Source organism: Helicoverpa zea, chromosome 18 (genome assembly GCF_022581195.2).
Source record: "Helicoverpa zea isolate HzStark_Cry1AcR chromosome 18, ilHelZeax1.1, whole genome shotgun sequence".
In the NCBI taxonomy this organism is placed as follows: Eukaryota; Metazoa; Arthropoda; class Insecta; order Lepidoptera; family Noctuidae; genus Helicoverpa; species Helicoverpa zea.
In genome coordinates, this window is record NC_061469.1 from 10,093,250 (window position 1) to 10,110,053 (window position 16,804).

Sequence of the window (16,804 nt, forward strand, 5' to 3'; positions counted from 1 at the left end):
TTATTTGCTTTTGATAAGATTTCTCAGGTGCCACTAAACATTTGCAAGTGCTTCGTTACTATAGATTGGAACATGGATTTCAAAGTAGGTAAGTGCAACTAATTAATTCCATCATGCCTTTAAAATTTATGAATAAAATCAGTATTTTATTTACGTGAATATTCAGAACAGATTCAACAATATGGCTTTCAAGTTCGGTGAGCATAAATTAATTGTTTTTATTATTTGACGTTTGCAATTTGATTCCAATAATTAGTGTAAGCTTTTATTCAACTAATTTAACTTTGTTTTATTAATTTTATACAATTTCTGTAGGTTTCTTCTCACTTTAGTCGTGCATTTTGTTCCATTAGGCATATAGTAAGAGTCGGGCCATGCATAACTGCATACAGACCTACTCAAATAAATCCCTTTTCTTTTCTTAGACAACAATGGCCGTACCCGAATAATTTTATCATTCTTGTTCATGCCCTTTTAGAAGGTCCACAATATCTTCAACATTAACCTGTTCTTCTTTCTCAGGTTTACTGGTGTTCGTCAGCGCATACATCTGCAGCACGCAGGCGTTGCCTTCCTGCATTTGCTCCAAGGAAGACATTCCCGTGTGTGGTTCCGACGGCAACAATTACATTAACCTTTGCTATCTTGAGTGTGCTCAATACACTTCAAAGAAAATTATCACAGTCGTCAAGCAAGGCCCTTGCGATGATCCCCTACCCCCAATCCCAGACTGCTTCTGCCATATGAATTACAGCCCCGTTTGCGGTACTGATGGCAAGACATATGGTAACAAGTGTGCCTTGGACTGTGAGAAGAAACGCAATCCTGGTCTGAACTTGAAACATGACCGTCCGTGCGTCCGTTAATTTTTAGAGGAGCACTGCCATATTTCTTGGTACATTTAGTTTGATTTTAAATCATTAAATGTTTAACATAAAGTATGTATTTGTTATTAAAGTTTAACCCAAAGTTTACCGACTGCATCTCATCATGAACGTAACAATCATAATCCATTCTAACAACTTCATTTTCTTAATTGGAAATTTTATGAATACAAAACATAACTTTTTTAAGTGTTCATAATAACATATCGACTATTTGGGTACATGTGCCCCACAGGGCTCTTATTTCATTTAAATACATAGGTATGTACGTACATAGGTTGAAAATGAAGAAAGAAATGGTACTATGAAGAAATATCCCGAAATGGTCACCAAACGAAAGAACTGTGCGTATGAAACGAGAGGAGTACCTAACTAGTAGGTAGAATAATGGTACCTATGAAGGGAAAGAAAATAAAACACGCTCTTAAACATAAAAATATCAGTTTCATTTAAATATCCCATTTTAGTAATGATAATGATAGAAGTGTTCGTTGTATCAGTAAAGTTGTATATTTCACCTTTGAGACAAAAAAAATATAATTTGTAGACCATTGTTTGTTATTATTTGCGGCAATTCAGAATTGTTATTTTATCGGGCTCCAATCTTAAATAAAAAATTAATTAGATACCTACAGTTCTTAATAAAAATTTAATTAAATCAAGAATTGATCTACGGTGTTAGCGATTTCATTAATTTAATTTGTCAACTGCAGAAAACAAATTAATTTCATGGAAGTTACAATTATTTGGTTTTGATAAGATTTCTGAGAAGCCGTGCACATTGCCAATAAATATTTGCAAGAGCTTCGTTACGAGAAATTGGAACATGGGTTTCAAATTGGGTAAGTGCAGATAAGATTTCGAGCTATGAAGATATAAGTACCTAATAATGTTAGGTTCCACAATCTTTAGACACTAATGGCAATTGAAGTTTCACTTAATGAAAACATTGTTAGTTAGTTTTTGAGCTACACATGAACACTGCTTCAGAGAATTTTACTATTAACAAACAATATTGTCGCAGGCATACTGATTGGCACTTCGTTGCTTCTAGTACCACAACCAAGTACCAGTATCAGGGCGTGCACAAGTTTCCAAGACCTAGCGGACCCTTGCGGCTGCACGCTGACCAAAGAGAATTTTGACCCACTGTGCGGATCTGATGGGAATACATACTTAAACACATGTTTCCTCCATTGTCGACAGACGATAGGAACAGGCACTCTTAGCCTGGCCTATAGAGGAATCTGTTCGAAAGAAAACCGGTGTACTTGTCATGCTGATTATAAGCCGGTTTGTGGCACCAACGAAATCACTTATTCGAATGAATGCGTTTTGAAGTGCCACATGAAAAAGAATCCGTCACTCCAATTGAAGCATAATGGGGAGTGTGGTGGTAACCAGAAACAACGGTATTGATTAATTGTATGAAGTAGTTTTTAATGCGTTTGGGTTGTATAAGGCCTAATTAAACTACCCTATCAAATGGTAACGGGACAAACCCTGCTGAGTAGGAATAAGTTATATGTTTAAGGCATAGCCTTTGAATCACTTAGTTGAATGAAACTGCTTGTTCAGTAAGTTATTTGGTTGAGATATGTTTGTATTAGGCCTTATTTATAACCAGTGCGAAGAACCATCTTTCTTTTTACTTTTCACGATTTATGATATTGTTCCTTATTTTACAGTAAATTCGCTAGAATGGGCGCACTCTATGTGGTGTTCTCTTAAGGCCCGTATTCATGGCAAACAAAGTTGCATCAACATGTTGCTGAGTTGCTGGCAACATGTTGCTGACAATAGCGTGTTGCAGAGTTGATAATAAAATGCAAAGTACTTGTTTCCAGCAACATTCTCGTTGCTCATCAACAATGTTTCTATACAAAAGTTTGCCATGAATACGGGGCTTTTAATTTTCCTACTTATTTTGCTAATAAACAAACCGCTTCGTAATACCTGTGCTGTCTATGTAACTAACATGTACCTAGGTATATGTAGTTAACCTGCTTCTTGTTTACCTCGGCTAGGTCAGGGTTCGTTTCAACTACTTATACTTAGGTACCTACCTACGATTTGTGTCTCGATTTGTGTTTAACCTAAATCTTTAATAGTTAGGTAGCTTTCTCCAAATTAAAATAGTTTTCGTGGAACTCTTGCCTTAGTACCAAGGTATTCTACCAAAAAATAAACAGGGTCATCAACGACGTTTTGAAAAAAAAAAATTTTGAAAAATTAAAAAAAAAAACTAAAATTTTAAATACTTATATGTCAAACAGCTGTTTGTAATAACACCAAAAGTATTTTTTTGGGTTACTACTTATACTAACAACACCAAGGGCAACTAACTTATTACAAAACACAGGTTGAGATCGAGAGTAACAAAGACATGCATTTGCAATCCTGCCACCGGTCCCATTTGTGCCACGAACGGTGTGTCATATGCCAACTACTGCGTGATGAGATGCAAGGCCGAGGCTAACAATGATAAAACCATACAGTTCTCCTACTGGGGAATGTGCTCCTCACAGGAGGACGGGCCTCATGATCAAGCCACCAGGAAGCCATCGGTTGTCAAGATAGCGCCGCGGTATATTGAACTATGTTTCTGTTTAATCAATCAATCAACTCTGCCCGTTGCAGTCCGCTCCGCGATAGCTTTGCGACGGTTTTTCTCAATAATAGACAATCTTTTAAAAGTATACCGCCATAATAATCCCTTACGTACCTAGGCTCTTATATACTGCCCCCAACTAAACTATAACTATAACTCAAGCTCAAAAACGTTTATTCAAATTATGCTGATAAATCAGTACTTTTCGAACGTCAAAAACAAAAGACAGCCCCCAAAACGCCCTTCACCACTTCCTATGTGTTTTTGCTGGGAAGAACTGGCGCAACAAGCTCCCCAGCAACACATGCCTGTCTATTAGGTTGGAAGAACCATATTTTATGCAGAAAAAGTCAAATCAAAATATCATTACTAGATACATAGATTATATGATCTTTTATGTACCACTCCCCCTGCGTGCTCCTTACGTGCTGCCCCTTTATGTCTACTCACTTTTTAGCTCCCTTGTATACTCTGACAGTTCTCACATGAAAGCATACAGATATCCTACTAACAGGAGTGTGGCTTCTTATTTGTGTGTGTTTTTCACAATAATATTCTTTTTTCTTTCTGTTTAATTTAACACGTTCTCACGAAACTTTCTCGGGGCTAATTCATACGCCGTAGTGGCTCAATCTAACAAATAAGGTCGTGATTACTAATTTTCATTGAGTAGAAATTGTTAACCGGCTTATGGTTGTTTTCTCAATTTTGCTAAACAGTTTTTTTTTTAACAAAACTATAAAATCACTAATCCATTGAACTGCTCAGGTTGAATACAGAAGACAAACAACAAGCATGTGATTGTCCCATGTACGCCATTTCGTATTTCACGCGTTGTGGCAGCGACCACCGTGATCTCTCTTCACCGAATTGCTTCTGTGTGCCCAAATCACAGAAGTACGAAGACCCTTGTAACAGCCAACGATCACGGTATTTCTTGTTTTTCTACAACTTAAGTTTCTATTACATAGAACTCTGCAGTTCACTGTGCAGTTGAACAGCTTGAAGCTGTCGCCCTCGACTGCTTCAAGCGTTCGGTGTATTGCTGGCCTAACTTCGAACGTTTTACATATTTAATGGTTACCTAATATTTATTGTACTGCCCGTGGTCTGTAATTGTCAGAGTTGATTGATTTCTAGTTAGTTAGAAGTTAGTTTTTTTAGAGAAAGAGTTCGGTTCGGTACAATTATCTTTCTTTTCTTTAGTAACTTACTGGCGTCCGACCTTGCAAAACAGCTTGTTTAAAACAGCTACTATACATGCTCTACCTACCCCTCAATTTACCATCCAGATTTAACGAAAATCATCAATCAAAATGTATACGTAACATTTCTACAAACAAAAATATATATACTTTTAAAAAAAATCGCAGGCCAGAAGACGACCAGCTAAACTCGGTATTATCGAGGACGTGTTTTTGCGCCGCCGTTCACAAGCCTGTGTGCGGATCCGATCGACAGACATATGCCAACATGTGTGTCCTGCACTGCCGGGCTAAGAAGAAGCCCGACATCAGGTTCCTGCAGTGGGGGGACTGTCACGATGTGAGGTAACTATCTTCATATATACTTAAATCTTTAGACACAAGAACGATATGGTCAGATATATTAGTAAGATACTTCAGAGGCTCAATTCTGCTAATTTGATAATGTGTCTATTGGATAACAATGTAAACTCAGTAGCAGTTTAAACCTTATCGGGCATTCTGCTACTAAAGTAAGACCGTTCGTAATCCAATGACATTTCACTGGTTTGATATTGGCCTGCCATTTGGTCTGTAGGGTAGTCTGATCTACAATCATTGCAAACAATATGATTCATTATTGAATCATAGAAAAGGATAAAAACGTTTAATATAACAGAAAGAGTAGCAGGTTTGTTTGAATCAAATAGGCTCCGCTTCGCGTGTTGATCAATATAGCCTTACATAGAAATGGATTTAATTTGATTTTCTAATTTCAGCTTGGTAAGCCGGCTGCAGGAGACGCCAACATATTATACGTATACTCGGTCGGACACCAATCGAAATCGCGTGTTTTTCTGATGTTCCTGATTATTTCGGTTTCACGGTTTACGGTGTACAATCAATTTCAAAATTAAATTAACAAATAAAAGTGGTCCAAGTAGTTTGTCTTTTTTTTGACATTCTTAATCATGTCATTAATAAGTCATGAAATATATATAAAACGCGCAAGCTCCTTCTTTTATGAGTCGCCGTAGCCGACTATCGGCTAGGTCGCCATTAGTTTGTTTTCTTTTTTTTTTAATTGAAAAGGATCCGAACCAATTTAAGTGTTCATAAAAAAATCTAGAAATAATGCAAAAATCTTTTATAACTTTAATAAATATCACAATAACTTAAACTATAGATCTAGATTGGCGAGAAGCTCATCATCTTCATCATCATCTAAGAAAGACTTGTCGACGTCATCACCGTTTTGTGTGTGTGTGTTTGTTTGTTCGCTTGTCTGTTCGTTCGTGACGTCACTTTTGATTGAGTCCTTTCTAATGTTCGTGCCGGGGATGTAATCGTTCTTATTCTTAGGCATTGTACAGGGTGTTAAGTATTGAGATATGTTGTTTTTACTTTCCTAAAAAAAAGGAATAAAAGTAGAGATTGTAGCCATAATTTCAGTCGTTTTGGAACATTGTGCGATACGCTATTGATAAACGATTTCTTACCTGATGTTTCATAGTAGTGTGTTCGAATGTATCTCTACTTAATCCTACATCGTTGAGCACCTGAAACAGAATTTCAATGTTAGCCATAATTTTAGCGTAGGCGTTTTAATTGAACATATGCTTGTGAACGTTTGTGAGAATGTGTGGAAGTATGTTTGTCATATCATATCATATCATTTATTGCATTCCATAATGTACTGTTGTAATGTGTCCATAATATGTGTGTGTGTAATTTGTTTTTCTTTCACGCAAAAACGGCTAGGTCGATTTGGTTGACATTTGGTATGTAGATAGGTGAAGCCCTGGATTAGGACAAGAGAACTGGAAAAGGCTCAGATGATGATGATATACGAGTAGGCACGTACATTGAGCTTCCCCTGCAGCATGGGCCACATGAGGTCGTCGGCGGTGCGCGGCGCCAGCAGGTAGCGCACGCGTACACAGCCGCGCTGACCCAGTCGGTGGGCTCGGGACTCCGCTTGGGTCAGGATCTGACAAAGTGCAAGGAAAATGAAAACGACTCAATGTAATAAAAAAAAATCTAAGGTAAAACATATAAACTGAAAAGCGTTTAAGGCTTAATTGAGATCGGAAACAGTGTCCGACCGACGACGGTACATCCTGATCAACTCTGAACCAAATCACGCGCGTACCGTGAGCGCACTGTTTCCTATATGGCTTGTAGCTGCGCGGGAGTTCAAAGGGGCACCCCCTTAACTAAAGGGCTACACAAGGGAGTATGAAGTAGAAGTAAATAAGAGAGTCCTTCCTTATGGGGAAAACAAGGGAGTAATCCCTTAATGTATTTTTCCTATGTACTCTCTCTCGTCTATGACTTACTTACGTAGGGGGACCACATAAGACAGTACGTAACGTACGTAAGAGAAGACATAAGAACCACGTAAAGAATATTACATCATATATTATAATGTGTTTGTACATAAAAACAATCAACTTCAAACAGTACAAATATAATAAGCAGCAGCTTAACGTGCTGGAACCTATCCACAACTAGCTCCTGGACATTCAACCAGCTTACCCCGGGGTTCCAATGCAGTTCAGCGAAGAGCACGAGACTGGCGGCGGTGAGCGTGAGGCCGGAGTTAGCCGCCGTGATGGACAGCACCGCGCAACGACATGAGTCGCTGTGCTGGAACCTGTCCACTAGCTCCTGGACATTCAAACATTCATATAAATAGTTAGGGATCCTTGACAGCCGTTACGGGTAGTCAGAAGCCAGTAAGTCTGACACCAGTCTAACCAAGGGGTATCGGGTTGCCCGGGTAACTGGGTTGAGGAGGTCAGATAGGCAGTCGCTTCTTGTAAAGCACTCGTACTCAGCTGAATCCGGTTAGACTGGAAGCCGACCCCAACATAGTTGGGAAAAGGATCGGAGGATGGATGAGTTAGGGACCCTAAGGCGGCAATACACGGATCGCTTGAAGCAGTCAGGGGCAACAGCTCCAAGCTGTCGATCGCCCGAATCAGTTGCAACTGCTCGAGCGGTTCGTGTCTGTCCGTCCATAGAACTCTGCAGTACACTGTGCAGTCGACAACTTGAAGCTATCGCCCCTGACAGCTTCAAGCGGTCCGTGTATTGCCGGCCTAACTTAGGGTGTCAGCATACTTATCGACTGGTAATTGATGGGATGGAAAGGTATTTTAGGCGAAGAATAAAAATATTTTTGAAAAGTATAGTTTCTCTAAAGTCTGCATAATAAAATTAAAATTTCCGTATATACTATTGTACACCTACGGCAGCGATAACTTTTTTGAAGCGTACAGTTGCAAGGTTTCAGTCAAGTGTATTAGATACATATGTAGAGGTAGTTCCTGTGGGAGTAATTTTAGCTACATACATTTTAATTTTGTAAAGATTAAAAGGGACATATACATTACCTTTAAAGCTAACTACCCTATAGTGAATACTAGAAATATAATACTAACCGCTCTAGTATTAGCAGGCGTAGATCCCACGATGGATATATAACCTAAGTTTTCTTCGTCCAGCGTCGTGCAAACAGCGTCGATCACAGCGCGGTGATGAGCGAACACTAGGAACTTTTCTGCTGGTCCGTCCGTCACTAGCTGACGGATGTACTGGCTGCACCGTGTTACAAGGGAATAAGGTTCATTATTGCACGGTTTATATACGAGTTGTGTGTGTTAGCATCAGTCACTAGATGCACCCTATAGCAAGGGAGTAAGGTCCATTATTGTAAAACAATATTGAGAGATACCTATAAGAAAAGATCAGAACTATGAACTGACAAAAAGATTTACTCCGAGGACGATAAATATACCTACATATTTCATAGTTTTTCCAAAGAAACCAATACTCTCTTTGCAATGTGAAAATTGGGCAAAATATACCACATCACACTTTTTTTTCCAAATAGAAAAACGGGGAGAGACCAGAAGACCCAGATGTAAAAACTATTCAGGTTAAAAAGACAGACTGTTCCCACTTTATTCCCCTTTTTTACAAACTACCCAAAAAGGAGGAGGCTCTCAATTTGTAGGTTTTCCTAAAAATCTATTTAAAGTATGTTATCCTCACCAAATAGCAGGTATCTTGACTTTAGCGGACTCGCTGAAGTAAGTTATAAGTGCCGCGTGCTTGTCGGAGGCGCGACTACTCTTGTACGCCTCCGCCATGTCGTTCAGACCCATGTCTGTGTCCGTATGTTGTAGTAGTGTTGAATCTAGGAGGACTGTTTCTCTGAAAGAAAAAAGGAGGTCTTGTCTTGGTCTTGTTGTTGTCGAGATTTTGCAAAAATCTAATGTGTACGCGTAGGTGCGAGTCTACGGGCTATGAACGCGAACAAAGATTGCAATTTCGCGATAATTTTAGAAACGGACACGTAATTAAAAATAGGGGAATGGTAGGGTTATAAACATAGTGGGGACATCTAGCAAGCTAGTAACAAATATCGGGGGAAACCACTAGTAAAAAGCAAATATTGCGAAAAATTATTAGTTAGAAACATATACCTCAAGAAACAGCTATTTTTAGAGAAACATATACCGCGAGATAAAATAGTAAGAAAATGCCGCGGAAAAGAAATGGAAACAAATACCTCGTTAAAAATACCCGAGAGACACAGTACATACCTGGTCTTCTCCTCCAAGCTAGTGAGGACTTGTTCCTTGGTGCGTCTGATGAGGAACCGCTTCTGCAGTATTATCTGCAGCTCCGGCAGGTTCGACTGCCCCGTCATGTCCCAGCCGAAGTTGGTCTGTTTGCCGTCGCAGTAACGCTTACCTGAAGGTGAATATTACATTCTTATGGGACTGAATAACAATTTTAATAACCTATCACACCATACATAGCCATCATCCATATAACATCATGTTGTTATTATTATTATTTCTTTTTTCTTTTGCTTTATATAACTTGGTTTGTTTAATTTATTAACTTCTTAAAATAGTTTGTATAATAATTTTATCTTATAACTTCCTAGTTCAACTTGTATTGTATAACTTTCTCAGAGTCAACCCAAAAAATATTGTAAGCATTTCTTTTTCACGTTATTATCGTATGTATCTATACTTACAAATTGTAACTTATGTTTTTAAAAAGAGTAACCATGGAGTTTCTTGCCCGTTCTTCTCCATAGGAAGCTACTTTTGGAATGAGCAACTAGAATCAAACTTATTTATAATTTTGACGTTCATAAGTGCTTAACTAGCCTTTTCCCAACTATGTTGAATACCGATGTTTTACATGGAACAACTGCCTATCTGACCTCCTCAACCCAGTTAACCGGGCATCCCAATACTCCTTGGTAAGACTGGTTGTCAGACTTTATGTCTTCTCTTACCATAGTCAGTATAAGAAGAGAAGAAGCCAGGCTCTATGAGTGCTAGCTGCGTGTAGAGCTCGGCGGGGCGGCTGAGGGCCGGCGTGCCGCTCAGCAGCACGGCGCGGGAGCACTGCCGCGTGATGCTGCTTAGTGCCACCGTGCACTGTGCCTTGTGAGACTTCAGGTAGTGAGATTCGTCCTAAAAGTGCAGTTGGGTTAGTATAAAATACTGTCGGTACGAGTATAACAAAAAACCGGCCAGATGCGAGTCGGACTAGCGCACGAAGGGTTCCGTACCGCATCTGCCTGTTGCCGTTTCGATATCGAGCAAAAATTTGTTGTACGGGAGCCCCCCAAAATATTTATTTTATCCTAGTTTTTAGTAGAAATACATCATCTGTGACAATTCTGTATCACGGTTCATGAGATACAGCCTGGTGATAGACGGACGGATGAACGGACAGAGGAGCGAAAACAATAGGGTCCCGTTTAACCCTTTGGGTACGGAACCCTCATAAAGAATAGACATGGCATTACGCTTGTTATGTTACAAAAGAATAATGTACATATCTTGACACTTACAATAATAACAACTCCAAACTTTTTACTCTTCAACAAATCTTGATACATGCTAGTGATTTTGTAGCTGACTATGACTACCTCCGTCTGAAAAGTAAATTATAATAAAAAGTGTAGAAGTTTAAATTAATGAATAATTACTCATTGATATTATATATTTAAGGTAGAAGCGAGAATGAGGAGAAAATGAAAAATGAAAATATATTTAAAAAAAAACGTTTTTATATTCAAGTTTTCCGCTCCAGTCAGACACTCAACTTAATAGCAACCGAGTTATAATGATGGATTACTTACTTGTTTATCAGCAACAAACTGTGTGTCCTTCCCTGAGGTGAGCGTGGCTATGTTCATCATAGGAACGGATGGTAACAACTCCTGTATCTTACTCTGCCATGTCTCCCTGTGAATAATCACTCAAGTGGTTATCAAAGGGAAACGGATACAAAATCGTGGTGGTGAGGAAAGGATAATGGGCGAGAGAAATTACTGTATAAGAGGGTTCATGGGAGGAGTACATTAGCCTAATCTACTCCTCTTATGAACTCTCTTATGTACTCCTCCTATGAACTCTCTTGTAGACTCTCTTAATACTCTCAGTACTAATTTCTTAAGTACTTCTCGTTTGAACTCCCTTATATACTCCTCTTATGTACTCTCTTATGAACTCATCTTATGAATCTCTGACTATCCAACAGTGTTGATTTTAGAACCATTGCATAAGTATTGGCTAGCCAAAACATTTTTACTATGACGTCTAGAAAAACAAGAAGGAATGTACAGGCACAGCCTGTTTCTAAAGAAATCTGTTCCAGCTAACCTGATAACCAGGTTTAGAGTGACTTACCTCATAGAGGAAGTGGTGACTATAAGCAGAGGCCAGTTGTGTCGGTAGTAGCTGGCAATAGCCAGGGCTTGGAACGTCTTGCCCAGCCCCATGTCATCTGCTATCATGCAGCGCCCGCGACGAGATATGCCAAACCTGAGACCATCATATTGCGTTGTTTTGGTTGTGTTAGAAAGAGATGAAAAGTAGAAGAGGATGGTTTTTAGATTTATTATTTTCATTAGACACTAGTAATACAATAATTATATGAAATAAAGTTGTGTTTGTTACACTTTTCATAACTAAACAATGGCTGAACCAAGTTTTCTGAAATTGAATGTATTTTTTGCTGGATTGGCTTAGAATAAGGAAACATATGGGAATTATTTGCATCAAATTAAAATTCGCAGACAACAGCTAGTTATTAAACAAACTTGTTTGTTATAATATTTACAACTTGTAAATGGATGCAGCATTATTGATGTTCTTTGATTTGTTGTATTTGTTTCCTTCCTAAGTAGCAGCATAACATATATTTACCCTAATGATAAAAATTAAGTCATCATTAATTATAAGTTTATGTAATAAATATTACCTGACTCCTTCCGCTTGGAATGGCATCAGCTTATTTCTCAAGGTGGCTTCCACAGGAGACAGGTCCACACAGCTGGGATCCATTGATTCTTCTCTTAACACCTAAGGTTGTTGGACAGAAATATATAATTTAATTGATTTATTCATTTTATACCCACTTTAACATAGTGAAATGTATATAATATGAAAGTTGGTGTTTAAGAAAATTTAATGAAATGGTTCAAAAACCATGTTGTAAAAGTGAATAATACAGTCCTTTGCGTTTGAAATATTTTGGTCAATCTGGAGTTCCACTGTGTGACATGACGTTATGTTGAGTGGTTTGAACCCATTGAATCATGATAAAAATTCAATGGCTTTAGTTTTAAAGAGATGAAGAGAAATATAATGCTTACCCTCAGTACATATGGTGGGATAGGACCTAGCACTATGTGTGGAGCCAATGGCGCCACTTTTGACATCAACTGCTGGTAATCATTCACTGAGAAGTTCCATAACTTTGATTTTGCATCTGAAATGAACCCATACAAAAAATGAATAAATTAACACACATAGACAAATTATTGTAATTAAGGTTTGAAATGAAAAGATACATACCATAACTTTTAGAAGGCAAACTCTTAAATATATTGATGAGAGGCGCACAGAATTCAGAGGGGTTCACCTCAAATCTGTCTTCAGATATCAGGTACACAGTTCCACTGACTACTTTGCCGACAGGCACGTTATTCTCCTCACTTCTGCCAGTCTTAGGCTTGGAGTAAGGGTGGCTCCTATTCGAATTACTCGTCATTGATGATTTAAATGCACCATTTGATGAGCATGGCTGCGGACTGCTGATTTGGCCAGGCCACGGCTTCGAGGGAGTGTTTTGATTAGTGTTACTGCTATGAGACAGAACTTGTTGTCGTTTCTGAAGCGCTGCCAGGCGCTTTCTTTCAATTTCTTCTTTCGAACACGACATTTTTGATTTTCAACTATTACACATCTATAGGATTTGGTATTTTTTAGGTGTTGTCGGTGAGTATTTAATTAGAATCACAATTATTCTAAAGCTACATATTGACGTAGAAGGGTGCACCTGTATTGCTGAAGTTATCTTCTTTCGCATCATTTTGAATATTAAACAACAAGATGATGCGAAAGAAGACAACTTCAACAAACTTTAAGCGATTCTCAAAAGTTCAGTTTCAAGCACAGGTTTCAAGTTTTGTTTGTGTTCAATCAACAAGCAGAAGCAAGGAAGCAGCTGACAATGTGACTGTGACAACTGTCATTACCTGCCATAACTGTGGAAGATTGAAGCCTAAATGCGCATATTTCCAATTTGTAGTTTTGCTTCGCAAAATTAATAACTGAATGAATAGCAATAAGGAGAAATGAATAATTATCATCGGTATAAATTATAGTCAAACTAGGACAAAGTATTTTTTTCCTACGAAATAGAACCGCAGGCGACGGTTGTTGGTTCTACAATTTGAAAGTGTTTAGTCAGGGTCCGGAACTGGAACGCAACTTTATTTGGACTTTGACATTTAGCAAGACAGCTCACAGCTGTTGATTATAAAATAATTCCAAAGTGTTTCGATTATAAACGAGTTTCCTAAGGTTACCTATCCTTTCTCCTGCGAACGAATAAACGAAACGAAAATGTCGGAAAACAGTAGCCCTATAAAATATTTTTTAAGTGGTGGTTTTGGTGGTGTCTGCACTGTTTTAGCGGGCCATCCCATGGACACGATTAAAGTGAGACTACAGACTATGCCCGTGCCACAATCGGGGGAAATAGCTTTATACGCTGGCACATATGACTGCTTCAAGAAGACTATACAGAAAGAAGGCTTCAGAGGATTATACAAGGGTATGTCTGCACCTCTCACTGGAGTAGCCCCGATTTTCGCAATTAGTTTCTTTGGCTTTGGACTCGGCAAGAAACTGATTAAATCGGATGAAAATCAAGTTCTATCTAAACCTGAGCTTTTTGCTGCGGGTGCCTTCTCTGGTATATTCACCACATCTATAATGGCACCAGGAGAGCGCATCAAATGTCTGCTTCAGATTCAACAGGGTGGTAATGTACCACAAAAGTACACAGGCATGGTTGACTGTGCCAGGCAGCTGTATGCTGAGGGAGGAATGAGGAGCATATACAAGGGCAGCGTGGCCACCATACTGAGAGACGTGCCTGCCAGTGGCATGTACTTCATGACCTATGAGTGGGTCAAAGAAGTCTTGGTCCCCGAGGATGCCAGTGCTAAACTGAAGATGATGGCAACCATAGTGGCTGGTGGTTGTGCTGGAATAGCTAACTGGCTGGTAGGCATGCCCGCCGATGTGCTGAAGAGCAGACTGCAGACAGCTCCTGAGGGCACATACCCCAACGGTATGAGGGATGTGTTCAAACAGCTGATGGAGAGAGAAGGCCCCACAGCTTTGTACAAGGGTGTTGCCCCTGTCATGATCAGAGCCTTCCCAGCCAATGCAGCCTGTTTTGTAGGATTTGAACTTGCTGTCAATTTCCTCAACTGGGTGGCCCCCAACCTTTGATAACTGTCAGCAGTGTTATATGATCATATAGGAGAATATATTGTATCATAGATAGATGTAAGTGAAAGTAACTAAAGATGATAATAATTATTATATTTTTATGCTAATCACAAAAGTCTTCAAGTTTAAAAAGGAATTTAATTCATGACATAGGTTTTATAGTTTATTTTTATGCAATGTGCACAAATCAAATACCAAAATGCCTCAAAATGTATTCTATAAAGTATTACATACTGGTTGTTTTAAGAAAGTTTAACATCTGCAAATGTTATGTGCAGTGCCTTTCTACCAAAATGAATTAAATATATTTTTCCAATTTGATTACTTTCATTACATAACCATAGACTAGATTATCTTGACCTTTATCAGATAGCTAAGATGGTTTTATAAGTATTTGACATATTTTTTTATCATTACATGTTTCAATAATATTGTATTATAGTGTGTAAGATGAGATAAAAAAGCTATGTGATAATGTGGATGCCACTATTATCTTAAGTGACAGAAAATTAAATTCAATTGGCTTTATAATATTGTAGGAAAGTAGCATCATTTACAACTTGCTCCTTGTGGCAGCTTATTTTATTATTATTTTTGTGTTGTAAGCAATAAGTAAATAAAACAAAAAGTTTCAGTAGAATTCCCGCCTAAACTTTATTTCAAATGATTTGTCACTGCGGTGGTCTCTTGCCAACTTTGTTCTATTTTTATGTTTCACGTTGTCTTGTGATTTGTCTATATTTGTTTGTTTTGCATGTCCAAGGCCTTTCCTGTCTTTCTTCTGTACTGTTCTGATAGGATACAGTTTACCAGAGCCGTCCCGTCCCAAGCCAGACTGCTTGTCCCAACCTCCTTTTAACATCAACTGATATCCTTTATTTGACTCTGGTAAAACATATTTTGCTGTTATTTTCTTGCCTCTGCTTGCACTAATATTATGTATTGTTGATGATAAATGATCTTCTCTACTAGGAAATGTTTTATTACAAATCTCACATAAAAACTCCTCTATTGATTTAACTTTTTTATTTGCATGTTTTGGTGTTGTTGGAGTTTCTTTTTGCTTGTATCTTAGTAAAATGTCAGCTAAAATGTAGTTTTTATTCTTAATCACTAAGCTTCTGGCGGAGTTACCGCCTTTATCTCTAACAGACATATCTATGCCTCTCTCTAGTAGTAGTTTCACAACATCAACTGAGTTTGCCTGGCAAGCTATCATAAGTAAACTCCATCCGAATTCATCAATAAGGTTTATCTTATCAGGGCAACTATCTAATACACGTTTAAGCTTGTCTACTTCATTGTTTTGTACAGTAATGAATAAATCCTTATTGGTTAGAGGTGTGACTTCTTCTTGTATCAAAACCTTTTTGTTATTTTCAGTTGCACGTGGCCTTTTTGTACAATTTGTTGCTTTCGCATGCTTTACCTCTTCAAGGTATAATATTCGGGCTTCCTCTCCACTTAAAACTGTTCCAGTATGTTGTTTATTTTGTGCCTCTTGCTCAGGAGAAGTAGCTTTTACGAAATTACTGTAGGTTTTGTTAGACATTATAGCATCACAATGTTTCTTCTAAAAATATAAATCTTATATCACCAGTTAATCACAACCATATATTTATAGAAAATTATTGCTATAGAATGAAATAAACAATTAGTTTTTCGAGAAGAAATTTTGCTTAGTTCAATTTGCTTGACACTGACAATGACAAGCAGTGACATTGACACGTGAGTTTCACTACAAGCAGCAATTCGAAAGAATACTATAAATTATTATGGTAATAAAATATAACCACGAATTAAAATTAAGCTATTTATTTATTCTGACTAAATATTTATGTAAGTGGAATTATCTAACAGTTCATATACAACAGGAATTCGTAGTTTGGTCATACGTTTACGGTACCACCGATAGATGGCGATCGTAAACCGGCTTCAAAAAGAAGGTGGGAAAATATTGGTAATTAGTTTTTTCAGAAGTAATAGGTATATCGTCAGAGTCCCAGTTGCTGGACCTAATATGTGTCGCTCTTCATAAATAATGAGAGATCCTAGTTTCCCGGCAGTGCTGGATCTCGTCATATCTGTCATTATCCTCCTGCCTTTAATTGGTTTATGAAACCTACAGTTGCGTTAATCGCGTTTTATCCAAATTCTGATAAAAATATTTGTAACCGCAATCTCTGTGACAATATGACTATGCAAGGTTTTGTTACCTAGTTTTGATAAAAGGCTGCTGTCATAGATCTCAAAACTGTGAGCACTCAGCTGGTGATC

At 38.1% G+C, this 16,804-nt stretch overlaps 4 protein-coding genes across 6 annotated transcripts; 2 read left to right on the forward strand and 2 right to left on the reverse strand.

Annotated features, from left to right (window-relative positions):
• Window positions 1-96: 96 nt before the first annotated feature.
• LOC124639144 (serine protease inhibitor dipetalogastin-like) lies at window positions 97-5,049 on the forward strand. The gene is made up of 5 exons (XM_047176381.1): window positions 97-197; window positions 523-864; window positions 1,909-2,302; window positions 3,247-3,471; window positions 4,869-5,049. Exons 1-5 carry the CDS (start codon window positions 182-184, stop codon window positions 5,047-5,049), a joined length of 1,158 nt encoding a protein of 385 aa, XP_047032337.1. The 5' UTR covers window positions 97-181.
• A 762-nt stretch (window positions 5,050-5,811) lies between these two features.
• On the reverse strand, window positions 5,812-13,263 carry LOC124639220 (SWI/SNF-related matrix-associated actin-dependent regulator of chromatin subfamily A-like protein 1). Of its 3 annotated transcripts, none has more exons than XM_047176488.1 (15): window positions 13,145-13,263; window positions 12,578-13,069; window positions 12,376-12,491; window positions 11,982-12,082; window positions 11,408-11,542; window positions 10,858-10,963; window positions 10,567-10,650; window positions 10,003-10,183; window positions 9,293-9,443; window positions 8,739-8,900; window positions 8,126-8,282; window positions 7,218-7,349; window positions 6,544-6,669; window positions 6,179-6,238; window positions 5,812-6,087 (listed from the first exon to the last, which is right to left on the reverse strand). In XM_047176488.1, exons 2-15 carry the CDS (start codon window positions 12,942-12,944, stop codon window positions 5,860-5,862), a joined length of 2,106 nt encoding a protein of 701 aa, XP_047032444.1. In that variant the 5' UTR covers window positions 12,945-13,069; window positions 13,145-13,263; the 3' UTR covers window positions 5,812-5,859. The 3 variants fall into 3 exon arrangements, with proteins under 3 accessions (XP_047032444.1, XP_047032445.1, XP_047032446.1); XM_047176489.1 differs by having other exon boundaries at window positions 12,578-12,968; window positions 13,145-13,230; XM_047176490.1 differs by lacking the exon at window positions 13,145-13,263 and having other exon boundaries at window positions 12,578-12,968; window positions 13,062-13,078.
• A 215-nt stretch (window positions 13,264-13,478) lies between these two features.
• Window positions 13,479-15,167, forward strand: LOC124639223 (mitochondrial carnitine/acylcarnitine carrier protein). Its single transcript, XM_047176493.1, has one exon. It carries the CDS (start codon window positions 13,631-13,633, stop codon window positions 14,525-14,527), a length of 897 nt encoding a protein of 298 aa, XP_047032449.1. The 5' UTR covers window positions 13,479-13,630; the 3' UTR covers window positions 14,528-15,167.
• Window positions 15,157-16,238, reverse strand: LOC124639222 (G patch domain and ankyrin repeat-containing protein 1 homolog). Its single transcript, XM_047176492.1, has one exon. The coding sequence runs from the start codon at window positions 16,077-16,079 to the stop codon at window positions 15,159-15,161; it is 921 nt and encodes a 306-aa protein (XP_047032448.1). The 5' UTR covers window positions 16,080-16,238; the 3' UTR covers window positions 15,157-15,158.
• Between the last annotated feature and the right edge of the window lie 566 nt (window positions 16,239-16,804).